A 24760-nucleotide genomic window follows, 5' to 3' on the forward strand; every position below is an offset into this window, starting at 1 on the left:
CAATATACAGTACTTAAGCATTCACTGTTAAAAAAAAAAATCAGAGGAGAGTACATAATTAAACGTAAAAAACAATCTATATAAAACGCTGAATATTATGTCAAAATTTTCAACAGTTATCTTTTACAAATCAAGTTGTTATAAATTATTGTAGGTGGCGCTGGTCTCACTTTCAGGGTCATAGGCGGAACAGGGGTGTTTGTAGCATCTCTTCCTAAGCGATGTCTTTTGCATCCTACGTCTTATTATTATCTGGTCAGTAATGTCCGTCTATTTAATATCGATATAGTTTGGATCAGAAATATACAAGAGGAAATCGAGATGTAATGGAGTAGAATAAATCACAATGAAAGAGGTATTATGCAGTCTACAAAACCATTAAATGCGACTATTAGGCTGTTTTTACTCCAACTTGGTCCAAGTTTTCGTCCTTTTGCAGCGCATTTCACGTGGCTCAGTGGCAGAAAAAAAAAAAAAAACTACGGCTCTACATCCTTTACACAGCACGTCCTCGTGAGCAGCATCATAAACTAATGTTAATCCATGGCTGTAGCTCAGCATTCAAGGTGGAGAGATGATAATTGTAGGCCGTTAGAGTAAATAAAGAACAGAAAAAATAAAGCCCCCCAAAACACACACACACACACACACACACACACACACACACTGGGTCAATACAGTATGTTACTAAGTACAACGTGTAATAACGAACTTAACACGTATAGTACAAGATATAGTGTACTATGAGAGGTGCAAATATAGGACATATACCGGTATATACAAACAAAGGCTGGGTCATATACAACGCTCACTTATCCACTCCACAGGGCGTTTTCTCGTGTGTTGGGGGGACGGCTCAGCTTTATCATCCTCTATTCTTCACCTGACCCCCACTGTACACCCATTCCCTATCAATATCTACTCTGTGTCATCTAGTCTTCACCTGCCCCTCATTGTACACCCAATCCTTATCAATGTCTACTCTGTCATCTAGTCTTCATCTACCTCAATTGACCTACACCAGCAGACTGAGACGTCTCTGCAACACGCCAGCTACTGTCCTGTCAAGTGAGTGTCTAGTGGAGCGCTATTTACGAACCTCTCTATATATGACAACGCTTTACTGATACGCATGAAATGACGCTTTAATATACATACATACATATATATATATATATATATATATATATATATATATATATATATATATATATATATATATATATATATATATATATATATATATATATATATATATATATATATATATATATATATATATATATATATATATATATATATATATATATATATATATATATATATATAAAACTTATTGCATAATTTGGCTTCATGGAGGCGAAGGACAGTAGGGAAGTTATAATTATTATTCTCAACTCATTTCCATTCTTCCCTTCTTTTTCATAATAATTATAATAATAATAATAATAATAATAATAATAACAATGATAATAATAATCAATCAACCCATTGCAATTTTCAAACTTTCCAACAACAACAGCACTAATAATAATAATAATAATAATAGGTTGTGGCGCTCACCATGCACTCACTCGATGTAGTGCTGCTCTCGCGTGACTGCCTTTTCCTCTATTCCTTCCATCTTACCTTCCTTCCTCTTCTGTCTTTCTTTCCATCTTTCTTTCCTCTTCCTTCTTTCTGTGGGTGACTCTACACTGAGTGAAAGCCAAACTCTTTACACTAAGAAACCATTTACAGTGCTGGGTGGTAACCATATAACCAAATGCTGGTGCCTGGTGGTTTAGTGGGTAATTAAGGCACTCCAGCAGGATTGAGCCTGTATAATTATACATCCAAGGAATGGTTGATGTTTATTGCTCACGTAATGAAACTCGGGGATGAGTGAGGCCGGTCACTCTCATCTTAAATGTCAGGACCAACTTCCCTGGCCCCCGGCTCTTGGGCTTCTCATGGCGCAACACAGGATAAGATAATAATAATAATAATAATAATGATAATAATAGAAATGCTCAGCTACATTCCTTAAGCCCTTCAGTCCGACGAAGTATATATAATTTGTAAGGTTCCCGCCTTCCTTCAGCGAATTTCCACAGCTTAAGGAACGATTTAAAAAAAAAAAAAAAAAAAATGATTTAGCCTTCAGTTATCCCTCAAAAAAAAAAAAAAAAAAAAGTCACTGGACAGAAGAGATTAACGGCAGAGAGAGAGAGAGAGAAAGAAGCTCCTCCTGCCCTAAGCCCGCAACTTGGCCAATTCTGATTCCTCGTCCTCCATCGCCTCCTCGCCTTCCGCCTCCTGTTTCTCCGCTCCACAGTTCTCCAGCCTGCAAATGAATAATACATAATAAATAAATAAATAAACAAATCAATAAATCAATAAATACTTCACTGTCATCACCATCATCTTTTTCTCTTTCCTTCTTTCTTTTTTTTCCTTTATACCTCATGAGTTCCAAGGGATTATTTTCGAGATCCGCGATGGTGTCTGGCAGTTTCCTGTTTAGGGTCTCTGGGAGCGGAAGTGTGGCCAGACCAGCGACCAGGGCACCCAGACCGAAGACCAGAGAGGGGGCAGAGCGGTTGACTGGGCCCTGGGGAAAGAGGGGAGAGATCTGCTGAGCCTTTGTCACTATTCATTGTGGTATCGGAGGCTTCGTAGCACTGTTGACTAAGTAATTTGTTTTGTCTATAATTATCGGTATTTTGCCTTACTTAGAGAGTTTGAATAGCAACATCATCTTCATAAATATTATAAACCCGGATGTTGTTTAATGTGCAAAATGAATCCCTATATCAGAAGTGTTACAAAAGAACCTAAAGCCACTTTCAATATGAGCCTTAGGTTCGAGTACTCCGTATTGTATAACTGGAAGCGTTGCCATTTTGGCATGGAAATCCCAATTTCTAGCACACTGAAACTTCATTTAGCGTATTTTACACATATGTGACACTGTGGCTAGCGCGTTATCTTGCGCAACTTTTTAAACTAATACCTGCGTTTTAGTTGGCTGAATGCTTAACGAAACAAGACTGCCATACTGCACGCCTTTGGCTTGCTACTTAATTAAAGGAAAAATGCAATAAGTTCGTATCTAAAGCTGATGTTCATTCATCTCGCGGCATTTTAATAATTTTATTTTCTTCACATTAATGGCATAATTAATAGATGACTCACCATAGTTTCCAGAACATTTCTTTGTGGCTAATATTGTACTGTTGTGGTGATTTCTTGTCATGACTTTACATTAATGGTTGAGAGATGGCCGATCTGTCCCAGGTTAATGTAGTGAAGTAGTATAATTGACTAATAAAAACTTAGCGCTACAACAGGGTGAGATGCAGGATCTTCGGTGTGAATGAGGATAAAAGACAGGCCCTATAAAAAGCTTGGCTCCAGTCACAGACTTTCAATAAAAATACGATACTGTTATATAGTAGAATACGACAGAACATTAAAAGAGAAATGGCTGATAACGGAGAATGGATTGTAAAAACTGGTAGTAAAGAGAGAACAATAAATTCCTAAAGGGGAAGGCTGCAGATGTAAGAAAGAACATGAAGCAGCTCAGAGATATAACACTGCCGTATAGTTCTTTGGAAGGGGACGTGATGAGTTTGCCATCAACCCATTCTTTAAATGCTAATGGTGGTTGTCACTGTATGAAAACGTGTCAGAAAATCCTAAGGTGGTAACCTCGGATAGGATGGGTGCCAAACAGGATCATAGCACTTTGATTTCTATATTATCTAGTTCACAATGCTTTGAGACTTTCCTTTAAGCATTATGGCCATTGCCATGAAATACTCATTATACACGACATGAAACTGTGGAAGTTACACTATATATGGAGAGAGAGAGAGAGAGAGAGAGAGAGAGAGGGCAGGAGGGAGTCAGGTGTACCAACCCATACAGCATAGTCACAGCTTCTGTGCCAGTGATAGTTGCAAAGGGTATCGAAGCATGGGGTATCGATAATTATTTTAGTGTGTGAACGTATGTGGGATACTTGTGAACGGGCCAAGATGTGCGTGGAAGTATACCAACCAGCAGCTCTGTGATGAATGGTGAGATCATGGAACCGATGCGAGAGAGGATAGTGCAGTAGCCGAGGCCCTGAAGGCGCACCTCAGTGGGGTAGAGCTCCACACAGTACAGGTACAGGATCACGGAGGCCGCGCTGATGCACATACGCCCAATCTGTGCCAACACCAGCACCAGTACCTTCATATCTGCCAGGGAATAGATTGGGTGAATAGGAATGTTTTTTATGTCTCTCTGTCTGTTTATTTATTTACCTGTATGTCTGTTTATCTGTTAACCTGTCTGTTTGTCTGTAAAGGGGTACAAAGGATAGCAAACAGCAACAGACCTAATGGTTCTTTTGTAACTGTTTGTTAGAGTAGACTATGACTATGACAGTTAATTCTGTGAGCTAAAGATAAGGATAATAATGCAAGAAGGCTCTACCCTCACCCATCAAACCCTCCAGCCAGCCGAAGTCGTTAGGAAAAATTGAGAAGGACCCTATGCATTTTAGAAAAATTGCCACAACAGAAGCTAAAAATCTACACGTCACCAAACTAATGGGGTTAACAAATGCTTGATCCCCTCTCCCCTTGGTCACGCAGCTGGCGGTCCTCTGACAGCAATCATCATTGACATATGCTAACCTATTAATACAAAACATTGATTATAATATTGTACAAATATAATATTCATGTTAATATTCCAATGATCCAGTAATATTACATTTTAAACAAGTCATATACATAACTGAACAAATCCAATATGGTTAAATTGGTTATTGTATGACATATTGTAAGATGTGTATGTATAACAGACATACGCATATAATTGTGCAATGGTAATATTGCTAGGTCATTACATAACATTGTTACATAATACTGTAGTAACATTGTGGTAGTAATACATAATTGTAACATTGTATAAATTGTTACATAATATTGTAGTAACACTGTAGTAATACATAATTGTAACATTGTATGAATTATTAAATAATATTGTAGTAACACTGTGGCAGTAATACATAATTGTAACATTGTATGAACTGTTACATAATATTGAAGTAACATTGTGGTAGTAATACATAATTGTAACATTGTATGAATTGTTACATATAATATTGTAGTAACATTGTGGTAATAGATAATTGTAACATTATATGAATTGTTACATAATATTGTAGTAACATTGTGGTAATGCATAACTGTAACAATGTATGAATTGTTACATAATATTGTAGTTACATTGTGGTAATGCATAACTGTAACATTGTATGAATTGTTACATATCGTTTGTAGTTACATAGTTGTAGCAAGTGTAACATAATGCAATCGTTTGTCGTTAAATAATTGTAATAACTGCAGTCCTGACATCGAATCCGGCCATGCTGCGGTCGATGATAGTGATGATGTGTCTTGCCACAGGCTCGTGGAGAACATATTGTTTCACTTATAGGAGTTTATGTGGTATTTTGGCATTTGTAGTAACACTTAACACCTATTTTCATTTGTCTGTTATGTGATCTGACTGTATTTCTTTTCTTTTCTTTTCTTTCTTTTTTTTTGTATGTATTGATTTTCTATAGTTTGTTTTTCTTCGTTTGACTAAGCTTTTTCGGTGTTGTCCAAAGTTGCATAATTGCTGCTTATTTTCCTTGCCACCCTTTTTTAAGGTTTAGCTTATATTGCACAGATATTACTGAAAATGATATTATATAGCCCCATATTTTGTTATTTTATATAAAAAATACATATACACTATATAAAGTATTAACTATATACTGTACACTGACTTATTGTTCACTTTATCTATCGTGGGCAATATATTTGTCAACACTGTGTGGAAATCTTTGTCTTCACGATTGTGTGGAAGATGTTGTTCATTCTTACTAATGTCATTTGTGTTGCCCATTTTTTTTTTTTTTTGTAACTTAATGTGTGTGTTTCCACTATGTAGCTTTAATTAATAAATGTTTAATACAGTTCTTTTAATCGCTTACTGAGTAACTGTGATAGTATATTTTCTTTATTACTTTGTGGATGTATAGTTGTATGTATGAAACACGTGTTTTATGTAGGTATAAATGGTAATACTCGTTGGTAGTAAATAAATGCTATAATAAATGAATGAATATAAACAGTGTAGAATATTTATTGTTGGTGATTATTTGGTGGTTGAATTATGCAGATATCTGAAGTAAGTATGTGTACGTAAGTTGTAACTATACAGCACGTTTTATATGTCTGTGGAGAAGATGTCTACCACTGTGTCTATTACTGTGTATTGTATAAATGAAGTAACTTTGTAACTTACTAATTTTTACCGCGGTGGTAAAGGTGTGAGTGGTGTTGCACGTGGTGATAGTGTTGTCCTTCAAGAGTTGATTGACTTGTTGTGGGGTGTCAAACACACATTGATAGGCGTGGCGTCGTCTCAGCAAACACGCATGGTGACGTCGACTTCCCACACTGGTAGCTGTGGTGAGTAAATGAGTAGCGACGAGTAACTTTAGTGAAGATGAGTGAGTAAGATGAGTTGTGAATATGGGCTTTGTATCTGCTGTTGTCGTTTTGACCTTCTCGCACTCCTGCGTCAGCGGTGGAGGTTGGGGGAGGTAGTGGGTAGGTTGGAGAGAAGGGTGGGGTCAGGACGGGGATGATGTACTTGTGAGTTGTGTAGAAACTTCGTAGGTGCTTGCTGCTTTGGTCTTGCTTTTCGTTTGGTTGTTTAGTTTTTCTTTCTCAATGTATTCTCGGTCCTTTCCTCTTGTGATTTACTCATTGTGGGATGAAGACTGTCGCTACTTGTAGGTGTGTGTAGAAGATTATAGAGATGACTCATAGACTTGTTACTTGTAGTTGATCGTAGATGGTTGTAGTTCATTGGCTCGTCGTAGAAACTGGAAGACTGTATCAATATTTTGTTAAACTACTGGGAAGGCGTTGTGTGACCTCTTCTCCTCTGCATCAGCATGATGATCGGGGAGACGGAGGCGGGTTGGAAGAATACGGTCAGGAGCTGGTTGTGAGTTGTTGGTTGTGAAAGGTATTGTTTGTTTTCTATCTTGATAATGTAGACTCATTTGTACACTCGTAGACTCATAGGCTCGTAGACTCGTAGGCTTGTAGACTCATAGACTCGTAGGCTTGTAGACTCATAGACTCGCCGACTCGTGAACTTGTAGACTCGTAGCCTAAACTCATTCTTCTTGCTGTATACTCGCTTGTGGTTACTTGATCATAGAATTGTAGTTTCTTGATAGTGCACAATCAACTGTAGAACTGAAGCTGATATTGGTTACAGTCTTGCCTGCTTTTGTAGAAATTCACTGTAATTTGAGGACGAGGTTTGTATCCCACTGCTGCCACTATATCTTGTGGAAACTTCGTAGCTTCTTGTGGTGTGTTTTGTAGATCAGTTATAAATATATTAGACTCGTGGACGAGTGGTTGCTATACGTGAGTAGTTTTGCATGAAGGTCATCTTCGTTCCCTTTTATCAAGTAATGACAGGAGAGGTAAAGATGAGTATGGGACTTTTAATTTTTCTTGGAAATATTAACAGGTCAGCTCTGGAACTGTCTCCCTCTGTCTGTATTTCCTGCTGCCTATGATCTCCAGTCTTTCAAATGAAGTGTGTCCAGGCATCTCAAAATGATCGGATCTTGAATTTGGCTCTCTATTGTATTTTGTTTTTCTCTTGGAGGGAACTGTTACTGCAGGCTCATGGCCTTTGGTTCCTTCTTCCTCGCATAAAAAAAAAACACACGAGTGAAGTATAGAGAAGAGTTCCGCTAGCTACCTCCCTTTCTCGGCCTCTCTCTCTCTCTGCCACACTCTCTCCCCTGTTGCTAGCCTCCTTCTCCCTACTACCTGCCGGTTCTATGGTTAGTCCTTTTCTGAGCTCTGATTCCTACATTCTCGTTTAGCAGGGGTCGTGTCACATGGGCTATACTGTTGTTGAAATGTTCTAGAAGCCTGTGTGTGTGTGTATGTGTGTGTATGGTCATGAGGCGCTGTTTGTGGGCAACATTCTGGAGAGGTGCAAATGTCATTTCCTCTTGGCCCCTAGGTTTCACAATGATCTAACCTCTAAACTATATATGTATGTTGCTAGGTATTATGTATTAAGATATTTTAGAGTCCTGACAACAACAACAGACCTAATAGTTCTTTCATAACTGTTTGTTACAGAGAAGACTATGACTATGACAGCTAATTCGGTGAGCTAAAGATAAGGATAATAATGCAAGAAGGCTCTACCCTCACCCATCAAACCCTCCAGCCAGTCGAAGTTGGCATGACAAATTGTGAAGGACCCTATGAATTTTAGAAAAAATACCACAACAGAAGCTAAAAATCTATATGTCACCAAACTAAAGGGATTAGCCTATACTTGATCCCCTCTCCCCCTTTTCCAACCATACCTGAAGGAATAAATGCCACAGCCATAATGACCACTCCGCTGATGAAGTAGAGGATGATGATGGGCCATTTCCTCCCACAGCGGGCCACGATGGGCGCCAAGACCACGTAGGCAGGCACCTCAACCACACCCGAGAGAACCATGTAGAGGAAGGGGTTGGCGCTGAAGTTGACTGCATTGAGGGCAAGCCCATAGAAGATGAGGGCCATCAGGAAGAACTTGAGGCACAGGATGCAAGTGATGATGCGTAGTTTGTGTGTTCTGTGGAGACAAGGAAGGAGTGTGTTGAATTATAGGTCCTGGAGAAAGACATTTTCACTCTGTGGCACTGATATAACGGGCAGACTCCACTGCCTGGTTCTACAAATGTCCATCAAGTTCAACCCTATTCGTCAGAACGGAAGGTGGTGGACTGCAAGAGAAGGCCAGCATCAAGCTGCAGTTCAGATGAACCTGAGGTTACTACTACGATTACTACTACTGCTACTACTACTACTACTACTACTACTACTACTACTGCTACTACTGATGCTGCTGCCGCTGCTGCTGCTTGGATTATGACACATTACGCAAAATTTTTGCATTCTGAACGGTTAATAGAAGAAATTTTGTCCCTGACTGTACAGCGAGAAATATTCAGAAGTACAAATAATGCACAAGTATTTGCTCATGTTTCATTTGCTTTTCTTGTTTCTCACTCCTGAAACTTACCTGAAGAGGATGAGCAGATGCAGGAGGAAGTGCGTCACCTTCTCCCTGTAGGCTCTCCTCACCTGTTTCTCCACCCCAGATTTTCTCATGTTAGCCTTCCAGGAAAGAAGTTTAAATTTATTTTACACAGTGTTTTCGAATGGGGATCAAAAGGGAATTTAATGACGTTTAGTTACTTTTACATGCATACATTCTGCTGTGTATGTGTGTGTGTGTGTGTGTGTGTGTGTGTGTGTGTGTGTGTGTGTGTGTGTGTTTTATTCATATACCCCTGACAATCACCTCTTGTCTAATAGCATGCATAAGTGAGTGTAACTCCTCCTGGGGCGGAAGGGTGACATGGTTCCAGCGAGCCGCCCTGTCCAGCGTCTTGGTCGCCTTCTCAAATCGCCCTTGCACGATGAGCCAACGGGGAGATTCATCCAGAAACCTGTGTGTGGCAAAGAAAAGAAAATGATAGACCCTTTTTCCCTTTTATTACGAGGAGGAAAGGGGAGACTGAGGCTGTGATGGAGGGATGGAGTGGAGTGATGTATGAGAGAGGGGTGGTGTGAGTTGGAGGGAAGTCACCCAAACGTTGAAAGACAAGGTGACATGCAGGAGAATTGTTTATTGCAAAAAGGTTAAATGAGTGTATTTTTTCTTTTTACTACGAGAGGAGGAAGAGAGTAGGGGAGACTAAAAATGAGATGGAGGGATTGGATGGAGAGATAAACTATATGTGAGAGATGGGGTGTGTGAGTCGCGGGAAGGGGAACCTAATGCCAGAGGACAGAGTGGATGGGATGGAGAAATATATGACGTATGGTTTAATCAGAGATATAGGATATAACCACTGGGTTAAATTACCTAGTTATACAAACGTCTCTCAGTTACTTCCCTTTCCCCTGAAATGATGATGGTGGACTGCAGAAGAAGAACTTAAGACTGCAGCCCACGGTTCGGATTAAGCTTAGCCTTGGGATGCAACTACTGCTACTGCTACAACAACTACTACTACTACTACTGCTACTAGTAGGCCTACTACTTCTACAACTGCTACTACAACTACAACTACTACTACTACTACTAATACTACTAGTGTCTAAAGCACTGAAGAAAATAGTTATGAAATCAGTGCATGGCAAGTCAAATTTATCATGGAATGTACTGTACAGGAGAGTACTGAACTTGGCAGAAAATTCTAGGGAGGAAGACCCTACTCAGCTACAATGATATTTTCTGGCTAACTGGCACTGCTGTGGTAAACCACTGAAACTCAGTGTTGGTCAAAAGCTAAACCACAATTGAATCTAAAATAAAACCATGTCAAGGTTAAATAAATGCCAAAAGTTCAACCATAACTGATTATGCAATAAAACTATTCCTCCCTCCATTCTTACCAAAACTAAACCATAATTGTCCTTAATTTGACTATACACTTTTTATAAAATAACAGATCATAGGAAGGAAAAATAAATGACTACAAAAAATAATCCATACACCAGATTACTGGCGTCCTCTTTTCATAAAATATCTGTAACAGTTGGACTTGAACAGCTGAAGGTTGAAGTTTGGGGGGAAACAACTCTGGGGAAGCGAGTTCCAGAGAGATGCAGTTCGGGGAATAAAATAATTCTGATAGGCTGAAGTTCTGCTGTATGGTTGTGTAACATACCAAAATTAAATAAATGCCAAAGCTAAACCGGAAATAAGTCTTTAAAAAATACTCAAACAAAAACTAAATACGTCTCAAAAGCTAAAATTTAACTAAATCTGAAATATAATTATGCCCAACTAGACAATATACGAGTATGCGAAGAACTAAAACCTAACGAATTCTGAAATATGTATGCTCAACTAAAACTAAATACGTGCCAAATGTTAAACCAAGGCCGAATCTAAAGTATATTTATACCCAGCTAGAGGCTTAATACATTGCCAAAGGCTTAACTGAATCAAGGGGAAAAAAAAGGTAAAAACTAAAAGCGTGTCAAAAGCTAATTCCTAATTGAATCTTGAACTAAATCGAGTATAGGACGCTAAGAAGGCGAGTAACTTAATACATGGCAAAGCTTAAACCCTAATGAAGGCTAGAAGAAAATTTGACTCATAAAGAAAGAAAGAAAAAAAAAAACGTACACGAGAATCGGGACGATGAGAAGGCCGGGTATGTTGACTGCCAGTTGGAGCCATCGCCAGTCCCTGATGAGGTAGGCCACTCCGCCCCAAATCATAGTGCCGATCGCCCACGGCAAACACGTCAGCACGCCCAGGATAGACCGGTATTTGGGTTCGCATACCTCCAGCGCTGTACAAAAGTACGAGGGGTTAAGATGCAACCAGGAGCAAATAGTCTCCTTCACTCCCCTGCCAACATTGTCTTTTGCCTTCCAAATTTCTCATTCCTCCCCAAACGATAGAGAGCTTCTTTCCTTCTTCCATTCTCTGTTTCATTTTGCTCTCACATCAAAATAATTCATGTAACACCTTCCCTTGCCTCACACGTCAGAGAAGCGTCAACGAACTTTTGCTCATGGCTGTACGTATTGTTAAAATTGAGTGCGTGGAAGTGTAGATAACCCCTATTATTATTATTATTATTATTATTATTATTATTATTATTATTATTATTATTAAGTACTTGGATAGTGTGATGAGTAAGGATGGAAGTTTGGAGGGTGAAGTGCTTGAAAGGGTACAACAAGGAAGAAAGGTTGCTGGTTCCTTGAAGGCAGTGATAAGATACAGGGAAGTGAGCATGGAAGTGAAAAAGTTATTACATGACAGTATTGTGATACCAACTCTGTCGTATGGAAGTGAAACTTGGACGTCGCTGGAGGGACACAAATCAAGAGTGAGAGCAGTGGAAATGAGTAATTTGAGAGGAGCCTGTGGAGTCACATAGAGAGACAGGCTGACAAATAAGGATGTGAAGGAGCGTTGTGGTGTGGATGTGGATGTGATAAGATGCATTAGGAGAAACACACTGCTGTGCTTTGGTTATATGGAGAGGATGGAGAGTAAGAGACCGACGAGGAGAGTGTATGTGAGTGAGATGGAGGGGGGAAAGAGGGAGGGGAAGGCCAAGGTTGAGATGGAGGGATGGATTGGAGAGGTATATGAGAGAGGGGTGTATGAATTGGGAGCGTTGCAGTGAAATGGCGGGGGACAGTGTGACGTGGAGGCGATTTGTTTGTGGCCACCCCGTATAAGAGAGTAAGGCGTCTGGCAATAGATAGATAGATTATTATTATATTATTATCATTATTATTATTATTATTATTATTATTTCATTTGTTTATTTATTTATTTTATCTATTTTCATGATAATTTTTAGAGCACATAATGATGATGGAATATGTCTCACCTTTCTGGATCTGCAATCTGGGACCTGTACTTGGACTTACACATACCTCTAGTGCTATACAGAGCACTGGTGATCAAGAAACACATTACTAAAGTATTAATAGCTGAAAAGAGGATAATGATCTAAGCAAGGCTGTTAACCCAATGTAAGTAATTTAGAAGTGTGAACTTTTTTTAGCCACTTCACTCCGATGACCCTGTTTATTTTTTTATTAGACTGTTTAGCTTCAGAAAGACCCCTCGTTGTGTAGACGTTATTGGATTCTACTTGTGTGTGTGTGTGTGTGTGTGTGTGTGTGTGTGTGTGTGTGTGTGTAATTCACTGGGTCGGTCAGGATCACTTGATGGTCGTGATCGTCAGCTTTTACCCTCCCGGAAGGGAGCTGAGAGCTCATATAATCCGATCTAAGGGCAAGGCTGTGACCGTCACACACGCACACACCCGTCCCTTGCTCAAGGGGGGACAGTAACCACCCACTTCGCCAGTGAAACTTTTCGCAACCTGAGCGAGGCGCGAACTCCCGTCCACCAGATGGCGAGCGAGAACGTTACCACTGAGCCAGCGAGCGGTGTGTGTGTGTGTGTGTGTGTGTGTGTGTGTGTGTGTGTGTGTGTGTGTGTGTGTGTGTGTGTGTGTGTGTGTGTGTGTGTGTGTGTGTGTGTGAGTGTGTGTGTGTGTTTTACCATTTCAGTTCCAAAAGTCTCCTCCAAGTCCAGTAAATTTGTCTGGAGATAGGAAGACAAATAATCAAATACGTCAAAGCAGTGAAGGGGTTATGATGGCAATAAACTGGTTCTAGGATTTCTAATAGATAAATAACGTACTGGAGATACGGACTAACCGAGGAAATAGCCAGTCTGAAGGATGGCAGGATGGATGAAACCGAGGATGAAACGGAAGGTGAGGATGGCCGGGAGGGAGGTGAGCCAACAGCTGGATATGGCGATCAAGAAATACGTCAGTACCCCCAGGCTTAGCGTTGTTTTCCGCCCGAACCTGTGTGTAAAGAAGAAGAACAGGAAGACGAACAGGATTTTTTTTTTTTCCCTATACCCATAAGGAGAAGAAAAAGAGAAAAAAATGAAGAAGATCTACATTCTTGCTTGTCCGAAACAACGTGTGCATGGGCATACTGGATCACTTTTTTTTTTTTTTTTTTTGGAATTCTTAAGTCAGCTAATGAAAACACAGAAACGCTGTTGGATGCATCTAAATAAGTAAAGCTTCACGTGGAACCGTGAGCTAACCTGTCTGACGTGAGGCCGTTGATGGGCGCCCCGACGAAGGTGCCAAACATGTAGAGGCTCTGGTAGGTGGCGCGGATGTACTCCCTGGAGCACACCAGATCGTACTGACATAAGAGCGGAACACAAATCACCTATAGTATTAGTAGCTGCATCCCCAGACTCATGTGAATGTAAACCCAGTGGACTGCAGGTTAAGGCTGCCCTTCTGCAGTCCGCAATCCCCCTTGCAAGGGGTAGGGAGGAAGCTGGGGTACGTTTGTATAAGCAGCTATATCGGTGCTGACAGCTGAAGGAGTCCCTCTCCAGCACCACAAATCCACTGTACTGTACGTTATTTATACCGTATATATACAGAGTGGTCCGTATATATAGCTTCTTTTTCGGTCTACCGGGCTATTTCTCTTGTGTTGCAGGTACGTTTAAGTCTGAATTTTAACTGTCTACCCTGCATCATTTATTCATATCCTCCTCCCACTGTCACACCCACGCCCACACTAACAGACTAAGCCGTCCCCACATTACATAAGATACCACCATTTGGTCTCTAGTGGAGTGCCACTTATGGACCACTCTGTATATACAATTTTACCCTTCTTTTGATGAAGTCAGAGGCTATTGCTATCACTGAGATGAACAACAATAGGTGGCATAGAGATTTCCTTTCCGGGCCAGAACTCAGAAAGTATTCACCATAGAGTAGTGAAATATCACATAGATATGTGTCTTATAGTGAACTGGTGCCTTTTGATGGGTAGATGCTGAGTCTTAAGTAGGTTTTTTTTTTTTTATAATGAAGAGAAAAAAATCTTAGATTTCAATGCGACATGTGCGAGAAATCTGAAAGGTCCAATGCATTTTTACCCTCCACCTGACGAAGTCAGAGGAGTGTACTGTTATCACTGGGACCAACAACAATAGGTGGTGTAGAGATTTTGATTCTGGGCCAGAACTCAGAAAGTATTCGCTATAGAGTCATGAAATTTCACATAGTTATTTGTCTTACAGTGAAGTTATGCTTTTAATAGATAGAATGCTGCATCTTAAGTAGTTTTTTATTTTTTTTAATGAAAAAGAAAACATACGTAATTCTCAGATATTTCAATGCGACCTGTGCAAGGAATCTGAAGGGCCCAATGCATATTTCTATTAAAACTTTGCAACTATTACACTTAGGAGGCAGAAATTGTTTATGATAAGTGAGTATATGAATATCCAGGTACGTGTGAAGTTTCATGACTGAACCTATTATGTAATCATAAAAAATGGCTGCCTAAATGAAAAAAAAAAAAGCACGAGTCATAATTTCATCAGAGCTGCTCATAACTTCATTATTATCATGGAGAAACTACTGAAATTTTAAAGTTATAATGCCTATTTGTAAGGCGGGGGAAGGTAAGGGCAGTTATGTACTTAGGTGTGCAGGGAGATGGGGGGTATGTGCTTCTTCAGCTGGAAGGTTGCAACAGCATTGCGTTGCTTATATATATATATATATATATATATATATATATATATATCATTTCCTGTGGCACCCCACAGAATGCATAGGGCCTCAATGAACTCTCTCCACCAATATTTGTCTCTTGCCATCGCCTTCAGGTCCAACCAACACTCCTCTCCTGCTTCTTTTTTTCATTGTCCTCAACCAGGTTTCCCTCGGCCTACCTCTACCTCTTCTTCCTCTAGCAGTCCACTCTGGCACATCTTGTATTAAACTACCTTCTTTTCTGTATATGTGCCCCAGCCACTTCCAGCGAGACAGTCTCACATATTCATTAACTGGTTCCAATCTCGTAATATCCCTTACTATTGCATTTGTAACTCTGTCTTGACACTTTACCCCAAGAATCCTTCTCAGTATTTTATTCTCAAATCCTAATACTTTCTGATCTGTTGCAATTGTACTGTACCATGACTCATGCCCGTAAATTAAAATTGGTCTAACCATAGACTTGTAAATTTTCACTTTAGTATGTACCGAAAGCATATTATTATTCCAAACAGATTTCAACATTCCAACAGCTCGCCAAGCCTGTCTAATCCTCTCCTCAATTTCATTGTTTAATGATCCATTAGATGATACAATCGTTCCCAGATATTTAAAGTTTTCTACATTCTTCACCACATTATTCCCAATTACACAATCGATTTGGTTCTCCACATTCATATTAATAATTTCAGTCTTTCCACAATTTATTACCAATCCCACTTTTTCTCCTTCCTCCACCAGACAATCAAGCACCCTCTGCATCTCGTAAATACTTCCGCAAATCAGTACAATATCATCAGCATAGTCCAAATCCATCAGCTTCTTATTTTCTTTCCAGTTAATTCCTGCACCTGTTCTCCTTACAACCTTTTTCATAACATAATCCATAACCAAAACAAACAACAATGGCGAAAGAACTCCTCCTTGAATCACTCCTGACCTAACTTGAAATGGATCACTCAAAGAACCACCCACCATTAGCTTACAAAAAGTACCTTCATGCAGGCTTCTAATAATATTTACAAACTTTTCTGGTATACCATAGAATCTCATAATTTTCATCATAGCTCCACGTGAAACACTATCAAACGCCTTTTCAAAATCCACAAAACACATACTAAGTGGCATTTTCATCTCATTAGCTTGTTGCGTTAGATGCCTTACAATAACAATCTGATCATTACAACCTCGACCTTTTCTAAATCCCGCTTGTTCTTCTCTTAAAATTTTATCAATTACTGGCTCTATTCTGTTCATCAAGATTTTGGAATAGAATTTTGCAACTACAGGTGTCAAAGTTATCCCCCTCCAATTGCCACACACACTTAAATCTCCCTTTTTTGGTATTTTTATAATCACTCCATTTTTCCACTCTTCTGGAATTCCACCTTTATCCCAAGCCACATTAAAAAGTTTCAAAAGCGCATTCATCAACTCGTCATTTTCCACCTTAAGCATTTCAGGGAATATTCCATCCTCTCCTGGGGCCTTAAAATTCTTTAACTCCTTTATAGATTTTGCTACCTCTTCCAAAGTTATATCCCCTGTTTCTATCTGCAAATCTCTCTCGGCTGGCAAAATGTCCTCTTCAGCTGGGATTGGTCTATTTAGAATAGATTCAAAGTGCTCTTTCGACCTTCCTTTTATATCCAAATCTTTAGTCATCAAATTACCATTTCTATCTCGTACAGGTATTTCCTTCCTTCTCTTTTCAGTCCCAGTTAACTCCTTTATGGCCTGATACGCTGCTCTTGTGCTCTGACAGTCATTTTTACTTAATTTAATTTCTGTCTCTGTCGCCTTTTCATCATATAGTCTCCTCTTATCACGTCTAACGAGTCTTTTTACTTCAGAATGTAAACTCCAGTACTTTGCTCTAAGTACTTCAACTACCTGGCCATCAACATGTTGTTCTTCACTTCTTAACTTAGCCTCTTTCCTTTTCTGAATTGCATTCCATGTTTCATCTGACATCCACTTTTTCCTTCTCGCTTTTCCCTTTTTCTTAATAGTAACCTTAGCACTCTCATGCAAAACCTCTTTCGCCTCTCTCCACATTTGATTAATATCATTGTCTTCAGATTCCATCAAAGTCTGCAGGACTAGAAACCTACTCCTACATTCCCACCGAAACTTTTCCCTCGTGCTCTCATCACTTCTCAGCTCATCCAGATCATAATTATTACCACCTGTACAATTACCATTAACGTTTCTCTTAAGTTTTATTTTAATCCTTGACACAACAAGTTGATGATCACTACCTATATCTGCCCCCCTTCTTACGCAAACATCTTGCAAATAACTCCTATGCCTTCTGCTAATTGCAGTGTGGTCAATCTGGTTACAATATTTACCACATGGTGAAATCCAAGTAGTCTTATGTATTTTTCTATGCTCAAAGATAGTTCCACCAATTATAAGGTCATTTGCCAAACAAAAGCTTCCAAGTCGCACCCCATTTTCGTTCCTTATACCAACACCTTCCTTACCCATACAATCTTCAAAGCCATCCCTACTACTGCCAACAATCGCATTAAAATCACCAATGCAAACTAACACATCAATTCTTGCCACTCTATTCACTACATCCTGCAGCTTCTGGTAAAAGTCATCCTTCATTTCATCAGCGGCCCCTACAACCATACTGATATTACCATGGTTAGATTTTAAACGAGCATAAAGCTAGCGCTCATTAATTGGTTCAAACTCACATACTGCCTTACAACCATCTCTACTCAGCAGTAAGCCTACTCCTTGGTAATGATTTCCGTCACTCCTACCAGAAACCAACATAGTAATACCATCTTCCAAATTCATTTTATCAGCTCCAAGCAATCTCGTTTCTGTAAGAGCACAAATATCCATCTTGTATTCCTTGAACACTGAAATGAGTTCTTCCATTTTACCAGCCTGATTGAGAGATCGAACATTCCAGTTTCCCATTCTTAAGGTACTTTTTGGATGTATAAACTTATTTTTACACCGTGGGATTCTAAGCACCCCCTGCCCACTTAAGGGCTGCACGGGACTGAGGGCCATTGCTTCGTCACCAGAGTTCATCAAGATTTCTTAGGCAGAAAAATATTTTACCCTGGAGCCAATGCCAGTGACTCGCAGGAACCAGACAGTGGAGAGAGGAAATTAACTAAATGAAAGAATGTAGATAAAAGTGTCCCTTTTAGTCGCCTCTTACGACAAGCAGGGAATACTGGGGAAGTATTCTATCCCCCCTTCCCCAGGGGGGAATAGAATATATATATATATATATATATATATATATATATATATATATATATATATATATATATATATAATGAAATTTCATGAACATGCAGCACTGTTAGTACATAAGTTCAGTGGCATTCCCAAGACAAGTTTCTCGAAACGAAGTAGCTAATATTGAAAATTTATGCGTTATCCTCTACAGCAGTATGAATCTGTCATATTTATGTACATCAGGTACGAACGATCTCCGAAGATTTCACCTCTGCTGCTACCAACTTACCTCTTTTGGCTAATATTTCATTGGCTGAGGAAGGATCAGTATGTTTTTCTGGCCATAGGTGATTCTCTAGTACGATGCTTCAAGGAGAAAGTAATGTACATACCTTATGTATAAAGTAGACATAGTGGAACCGTACAACAATAAATAAGCTCTGTCTTTGACTGTACAACAGTAACAAGTTGCGAATGAAATAAATGCTGTCAATGTCTGCCATATATGTATACGCCTGCATTAGCACAAGGAAGAAAACTCTTGGCTACTGAATCACAATAACTATATCCAGTATACACGGAGATTATCATGGACACGTTTAATGTGTAATGAAGAAGAGTGTGTAGTACCTGGGAGGTGAGGGTGAGGGTGTAGGTGGAGTTGTCGTATATCCAGTCACTGCAGGCCTTCTCCTCAAACCCGCCTTCTTCAGTGTTATTCGTGTAGTAGTGGCAGTTGTTTCTGAAATGGCAGAGTTGCATTTAGGCTATCTGTACTGCCATAAGCTTTAGTATAATTTATCAAGATGTATTTATCAAGGTGAACCAAAGGGCTATACAGCCTTCAGACACCATGTAAGAAGAGTTAGAGAGTCCCTAATTAAGCCAACTACAACCTTTAGTATCTCGGCAGCTACAGGAGATAGGTAAAGAGTTCACAGAGGACTATCATTTATTTGATCCCTGAAATACGATGACTTGAGTCTTTTTCTCTTTTTCTTTTTGGTTGCTCTTCTTTCTCTGAGACATACCATCAGCACTCAAACTATTATTGAAGAATTCTAGGTGTTGTGAAGTACTCTCAGGTGTGTATACATTTCGAGAAATAGCCATAAATCCCATTCTTGCTGAAATCCCTTAATAATGGGAGAAACAGACAAAAAGCGGGGCATTAGAGAAAAATATATTCCTGTTACTACAGTGACGCTTCATTAAGATAATTCTAAGCTTCATGTCGATTATATTCAGCCGTGGAGTGGCTTGTGAAAACATACAACCATCATTAATCCCACCAAGACTAATGTGTTCTCTGAAGCAATACAGAATTTCCAAATAGCTGCAGATATTCAAAAACGTCATCAGCATGAAGGAATCAAAAGTTGAAAACAAAGGATACGTTACTCGATTTTAAGAGAAAGAAGAAAGTAGAATGTTAGAGACAGAGAAGAAATGGGGTGGGAAGGGGGAGGCGTTGGAATGTTTGGAACATAATATCAGGGGAAATATATACAAAGAAAATACGTTGATGACAGAGAATAATAAAATGACATAAGCGAAAGAGAAAGAAGAGGATGTACAAAAGAAGGAAAACAAGTTGCAGGAAAAATGGACAGAAGTATCGTACGCTGTACATGTTCGATAAGCTTCAAGGAAAAGAGAGAGAGAGAGAGAGAGAGAGAGAGAGAGAGAGAGAGAGAGAGAGAGAGAGAGAGAGAGAGAGGAAGCAGTATGGGTATCAAAGGTATAAAAAAAAAAAAAAAATAGGGAAGTGAGAGGACAGCCTTAAGAGATCGAGGGGTGTCTGTGGGAACAAGGAGGTAGACTTTTTAAAGCCTTATACAGCGCGATCAAAATTAATAATTCACACGTCTGCACTGGTCTTCACAAAACAGAAAACACAAAAAATTTTTATTGTTGGCAGGTCAACGATGAATGATTTACTGTACATACATCGGAGTTGAAATTGTGTAAGTGATGTATGTATGTATGTATGTAAATATGTACGTATATGAATGTATGTATGCATGTGTGCATGTGTATAACCTAGGGATCTCTTAGCTGAATGGTTACATGGAATCATATAGTGGGTAAATAGATTATTGAAAAAGTACTTAATCGAGATACAGCTTTACAATGTGTATCTTTAGGTTAGTCTTTGAGATTTTCATAATATAGTCAAGTGACACACAAAGATGGTCGCCAATACACACCCTCAAAGTATGAAATTATTAAATGAGCCAGCTTACTAGAGCATCCTTTTTTACGGATGGTGCGACTATATTTCCATGATAAGTTCGCTTACAATATTTATTAAAGCATCCCTGACTTCCCAGCGACTTCATCAACTCTTCCTGTCTGCATGTATTACTATCCCCCATTTTAGACCCTGTGACCGGAGAGGAGAGGAGGTGTGGGTGGGGTGGAGTGAGGGTCAGGGTTGGGTAGAGCTGGAGTAGGGTGGAATGGGAATCGGGTAAGGTGGAGTGGGGATTAGGGTGGGGATGGAGTTGGGGTAGGTGTAGGGTGAAGTGGGGACGGGGTAGAGTAGAACGGAATTTGGCGTGGTGTGGAATGGGGGATGGGGATGCAGTGGGAGTGGGTGATGGGATGGCAGTGGGAGTAGGGAAGGGGGTGCAGTGGAAGTGGGGATGAGGGAAGGGGGGGTTGAATAATGTCGAGGCAGAGGTCAAATAAGGTAACGTTAGGACCCCGTAATCAATATCAGGGAGGAGTTAACCCTTTGAATCCAGGAACATCTTGCTTAGTTGTTCTTACTATTTCCACCAGACCTTACGGGAGACTTTTCGACCTGGATGCGTTAGATACAGCCTTCATTACCCCCTTCACTGCTGGATGTCTCCCCTTCATTAAAGATTATTGTCTGGTGGAAGGAAGAATAATTTAAATAATACAACCTCGTAGGGAAAGGGTTAATTTAAGTATCTCTGTCTTATCTCTCACATCTCCAAGTTATAATATGCATTTCTCTGTCTGTCCCTACCTCTATTATCCTATCGTCATATCTGGAAGTTAAAATTCTCACTCCTTTGTCCATCCTTCCTTTTATTAACCTGTCTGTGTCTTATCTGTCTGGTATCTAAGGAGAAATAACCTTCCTCTGTCTGTCCCTCCCTTTTTGCCCTATCTGTGTCTTATCTGTCACGTGTAGGTTATAATACCTATTCCATTTCTATGGCTCGATGTTTGTAGTTAGCTGTAGTTGAGGTATCTTGTACCTATCTATCTGTCTACCTGTCTTTATCTATCTATCTATCTATCTATCTGCCTGGCTGTCTGTCTATCCGTCTATCTGTTTATTCTTCTCTCTTCCATGAACATAGGTACACGGTGGTAATATTGTGCCGGCGGGGTTGAAGGTGGTTCTGGTGACCGTGTATCCACATTCTTATCTCTTATCTGTCTGTCTACCTATCGACCTATCTACTGCTTAACTGTCTACTTATCTGTTTACTCATGCCCGGAAAATACATACACGCTGGTGGTAATGTTGGTGCCGGAAAGGTTGACGGTGGAAAAGGTGAGTGTGTATCCTCTGTTTTCCTTATCTATTCAATCTGTCCTTCTGTCTGTCTATCTATCTATCTTATCTACTCATGCCTGGAAGCACATACACGGTGGTGGTATTGCTGCCGGAGGGGTTAAAGGTGGTAGAGGTGAGCGTGTATCCATTATTGGGTGGTACGCAGGTGTGGTTGAGAGCAGGGGCTACGAAGGCAATGGACAGGACGTTGGAGACGAGGTGCATTTGCCCTGGGATTAAAGACGAAGGGAAACACGTAAATAATGAGGGAATGCATATGGATAAATAAGATAAAAAAAAAAATAAGGTAGATAAAAATATGATAAGTAGGTGTAGTTAAGAGCAGGTGCTATGGTATGACAAATCTAAACTGCTCTGTACAGTGTTGCCACGTTTTCCATACGCGCGATGCCCCCCCCCCCTCTCTCTCTCTCTCTCTCTCTCTCTCTCTCTCTCCTGAGGTTGATGTGCGTCACCCTGGAGAATTTTGTTTCTTTTATGAGTGACATATAAACTTATGCTTTCATTTCTGTATTTTTTTATTATATCTAGTTATATTTAAAAATATTTATTACTGTTTTACATTTGTCGCCAGATGACCTCGCTGGTGCGGCGCCATGATTTTTCATTCAATCACTCTCTCCCTCTTTCCTTCCCTCCCTTCCTTCATCCTCAACACCTCCCCTGGCCTGCCTCCCCCCCCCTCTCTCTCTCTCTCTCTCTCTCATTTATGGTGTTTTAGGATACATTTTGGTTATTTTCTTTTACATTATATTGTACATAGTGTAAATTTGACATTATGCCACACCACCCAGGGGTTAAGGACACAAAGAAAAATGAAGCGAGGAGGCTCTGGCCGGGATAGTCTGGGTCTGTGTGAGTGTTGCCGCTCACGAGGGTTTAATGTATTATTTTTTCTTTTACTAAGAAATTGGCATATTTTTACTTATATTCCTGCACATTATCTTATAATCCTAATTGTGACATTATTACCCACCCCAGAAATACGGTAAAAGCCAATAAAAGTGACTACATTTCTTTTTTCAACACTGTAAAATATTTATGCCACGTTTCTGTATTTGCCGTATAAATATTTCATGCATAATAAGTTTACTGTTCTTTCATATATTATAATACACACGTTAACAGTGTATTCATGCATGTTTATCTTATTTGTGATGCCTTTTACATATATAACAGCCGTTTCACATCGCGAGTTTGGGAAACATTACACACTGTACAGAGGGTCGCGCCACACCCTAGACGCCAGTTTAGATTTGTACAGTCAGGAAAAGTTCCGCATTACCCACTGTTCGGAGCATTGGTGGTCGACGAATAGTCACGAAGCTGCAGCCAGACCCAACATGTCTGGTAACTGTTGAGTGGGAGGGAGGGTGGCCGGGGGGGGGAGGGTTTGGAGAGTTGCTTACGTCACAGTATCAATAGCCAATGATAGTGCGTCCAACACACTCTCAAAGTGCAAAAACGTATGTTGTTTGTATGGTATCACACTGTTTTCTGAGTCTGTCTACTTTACTGCATATATAACACATGTTTACTGTCAATGGAATGCATCTTTGCCTTCGTTTTGTAATGTTCGATAGGAATGATAGAGACTGATCTTATAATTAGGACTTTCTATGTCATTCTGTCTAATGGAAAACGAAAAGTCTGTTAGTCAATCATATAGATTATCATGATGATGATGATGATGATGATGATGATGATTACACACTACCCTAGACTAGTTTGAGATGAACAATTACCAGAATAACACTGGAAATGTTTGCAGGCGAATGTTTATACTGGGATGACAGAGGATAAATTATTAAAAAAAAAAAATTATAAGAATTTACACACACACACACACACACACACACACACACAAACACACACAAACACACACACACACACAAATATATATATATATATATATATATATATATATATATATATATATATATATATATATATATATCTATCTATATACCTAGGCTGCTTCCCCCAAGGAAAGGGAGGTAGCCGAGACAGGACGACACACTCTCCATTTACTCATCCATTTAAACACATTCATTCACATCTTAGCCCCAAAGGGGAGAACGGACAGATCCTCACCGCACCACACCGCACAAGGGTCAACTGCGCAATGCAATCAGTGACATCCGCAGCAGGGCCTGACAGCAGAGCTGGTTTACCCCTGCCACATCATAACATACCCATCCCCTTACCCGCACCTGACCTGACTAGCTGATCAGACCAAATGCAGGAGAATATCCCCTCAGGGCTGCGTCATCACTTATTTATTCACAATTTCTCTCCATTTATTTCTGTCACGCACAGCCACTCTTCCTTGCTCGACAGACATCCCTCTCGCATCCAGCGCTCTCTTCACACTATCCATCCATCCTATTCGTGGTCTTCCTCTCAGCCTTACACCTCTCACATCAGATCTAGTTATCTTTTTCACCAATCGCTCATTATCCATTCTCTCCATATGCCCAAACCATCGCAACACCCTCTGCTCAACTCTACCAGCCATCTCCTGAACAACTCCAGTTCTCCTTCGCACTTCATCATTTCGCACCCGATCCATACGCGTCACTCCACACATACTCCTCAGACACCTCATCTCCATTACATTCAAACTTTTCCTCTCTGCTACACCCATATTCCATGTTTCAGCCCCATATAATGCAGTCGGTACCACAACACCCTCATACAGCCTTCTCTTTACATCCATTCTAAGCGAACGACAT

General features: G+C 39.9%; 2 protein-coding genes across 2 annotated transcripts in view; both read right to left on the bottom strand.

Moving 5' to 3' along the window:
• Window positions 1-1954, bottom strand: part of LOC145408779 (uncharacterized) — a 61004-nt gene extending 59050 nt beyond the window's left edge. The window contains exon 1 of the mRNA XM_080279429.1: window positions 1924-1954. Within this exon, the coding sequence (XP_080135555.1) occupies window positions 1924-1954 (31 nt within the window). The remainder of the gene's footprint in view (window positions 1-1923) is intronic.
• Window positions 1955-2235: 281 nt separating this feature from the next.
• LOC145408780 (organic cation transporter protein-like) overlaps window positions 2236-24760 on the bottom strand; it is a 55282-nt gene continuing 32757 nt past the window's right edge. Inside the window, exons 7-17 of the mRNA XM_080279430.1 lie at window positions 22096-22234; window positions 19094-19205; window positions 13759-13862; window positions 13353-13507; window positions 11284-11452; window positions 9439-9592; window positions 9163-9257; window positions 8453-8712; window positions 4048-4232; window positions 2463-2593; window positions 2236-2314 (exon numbers count right to left, since the gene is read on the bottom strand). Of these exons, the coding sequence (XP_080135556.1) occupies window positions 2236-2314; window positions 2463-2593; window positions 4048-4232; window positions 8453-8712; window positions 9163-9257; window positions 9439-9592; window positions 11284-11452; window positions 13353-13507; window positions 13759-13862; window positions 19094-19205; window positions 22096-22234 (1583 nt within the window). The remainder of the gene's footprint in view (window positions 2315-2462; window positions 2594-4047; window positions 4233-8452; window positions 8713-9162; window positions 9258-9438; window positions 9593-11283; window positions 11453-13352; window positions 13508-13758; window positions 13863-19093; window positions 19206-22095; window positions 22235-24760) is intronic.

This window comes from Coenobita brevimanus, chromosome 78 (assembly GCF_032717465.1).
Source record: "Coenobita brevimanus isolate Jiangsu-jjx chromosome 78, ASM3271746v2, whole genome shotgun sequence".
NCBI classification, from domain to species: Eukaryota; Metazoa; Arthropoda; class Malacostraca; order Decapoda; family Coenobitidae; genus Coenobita; species Coenobita brevimanus.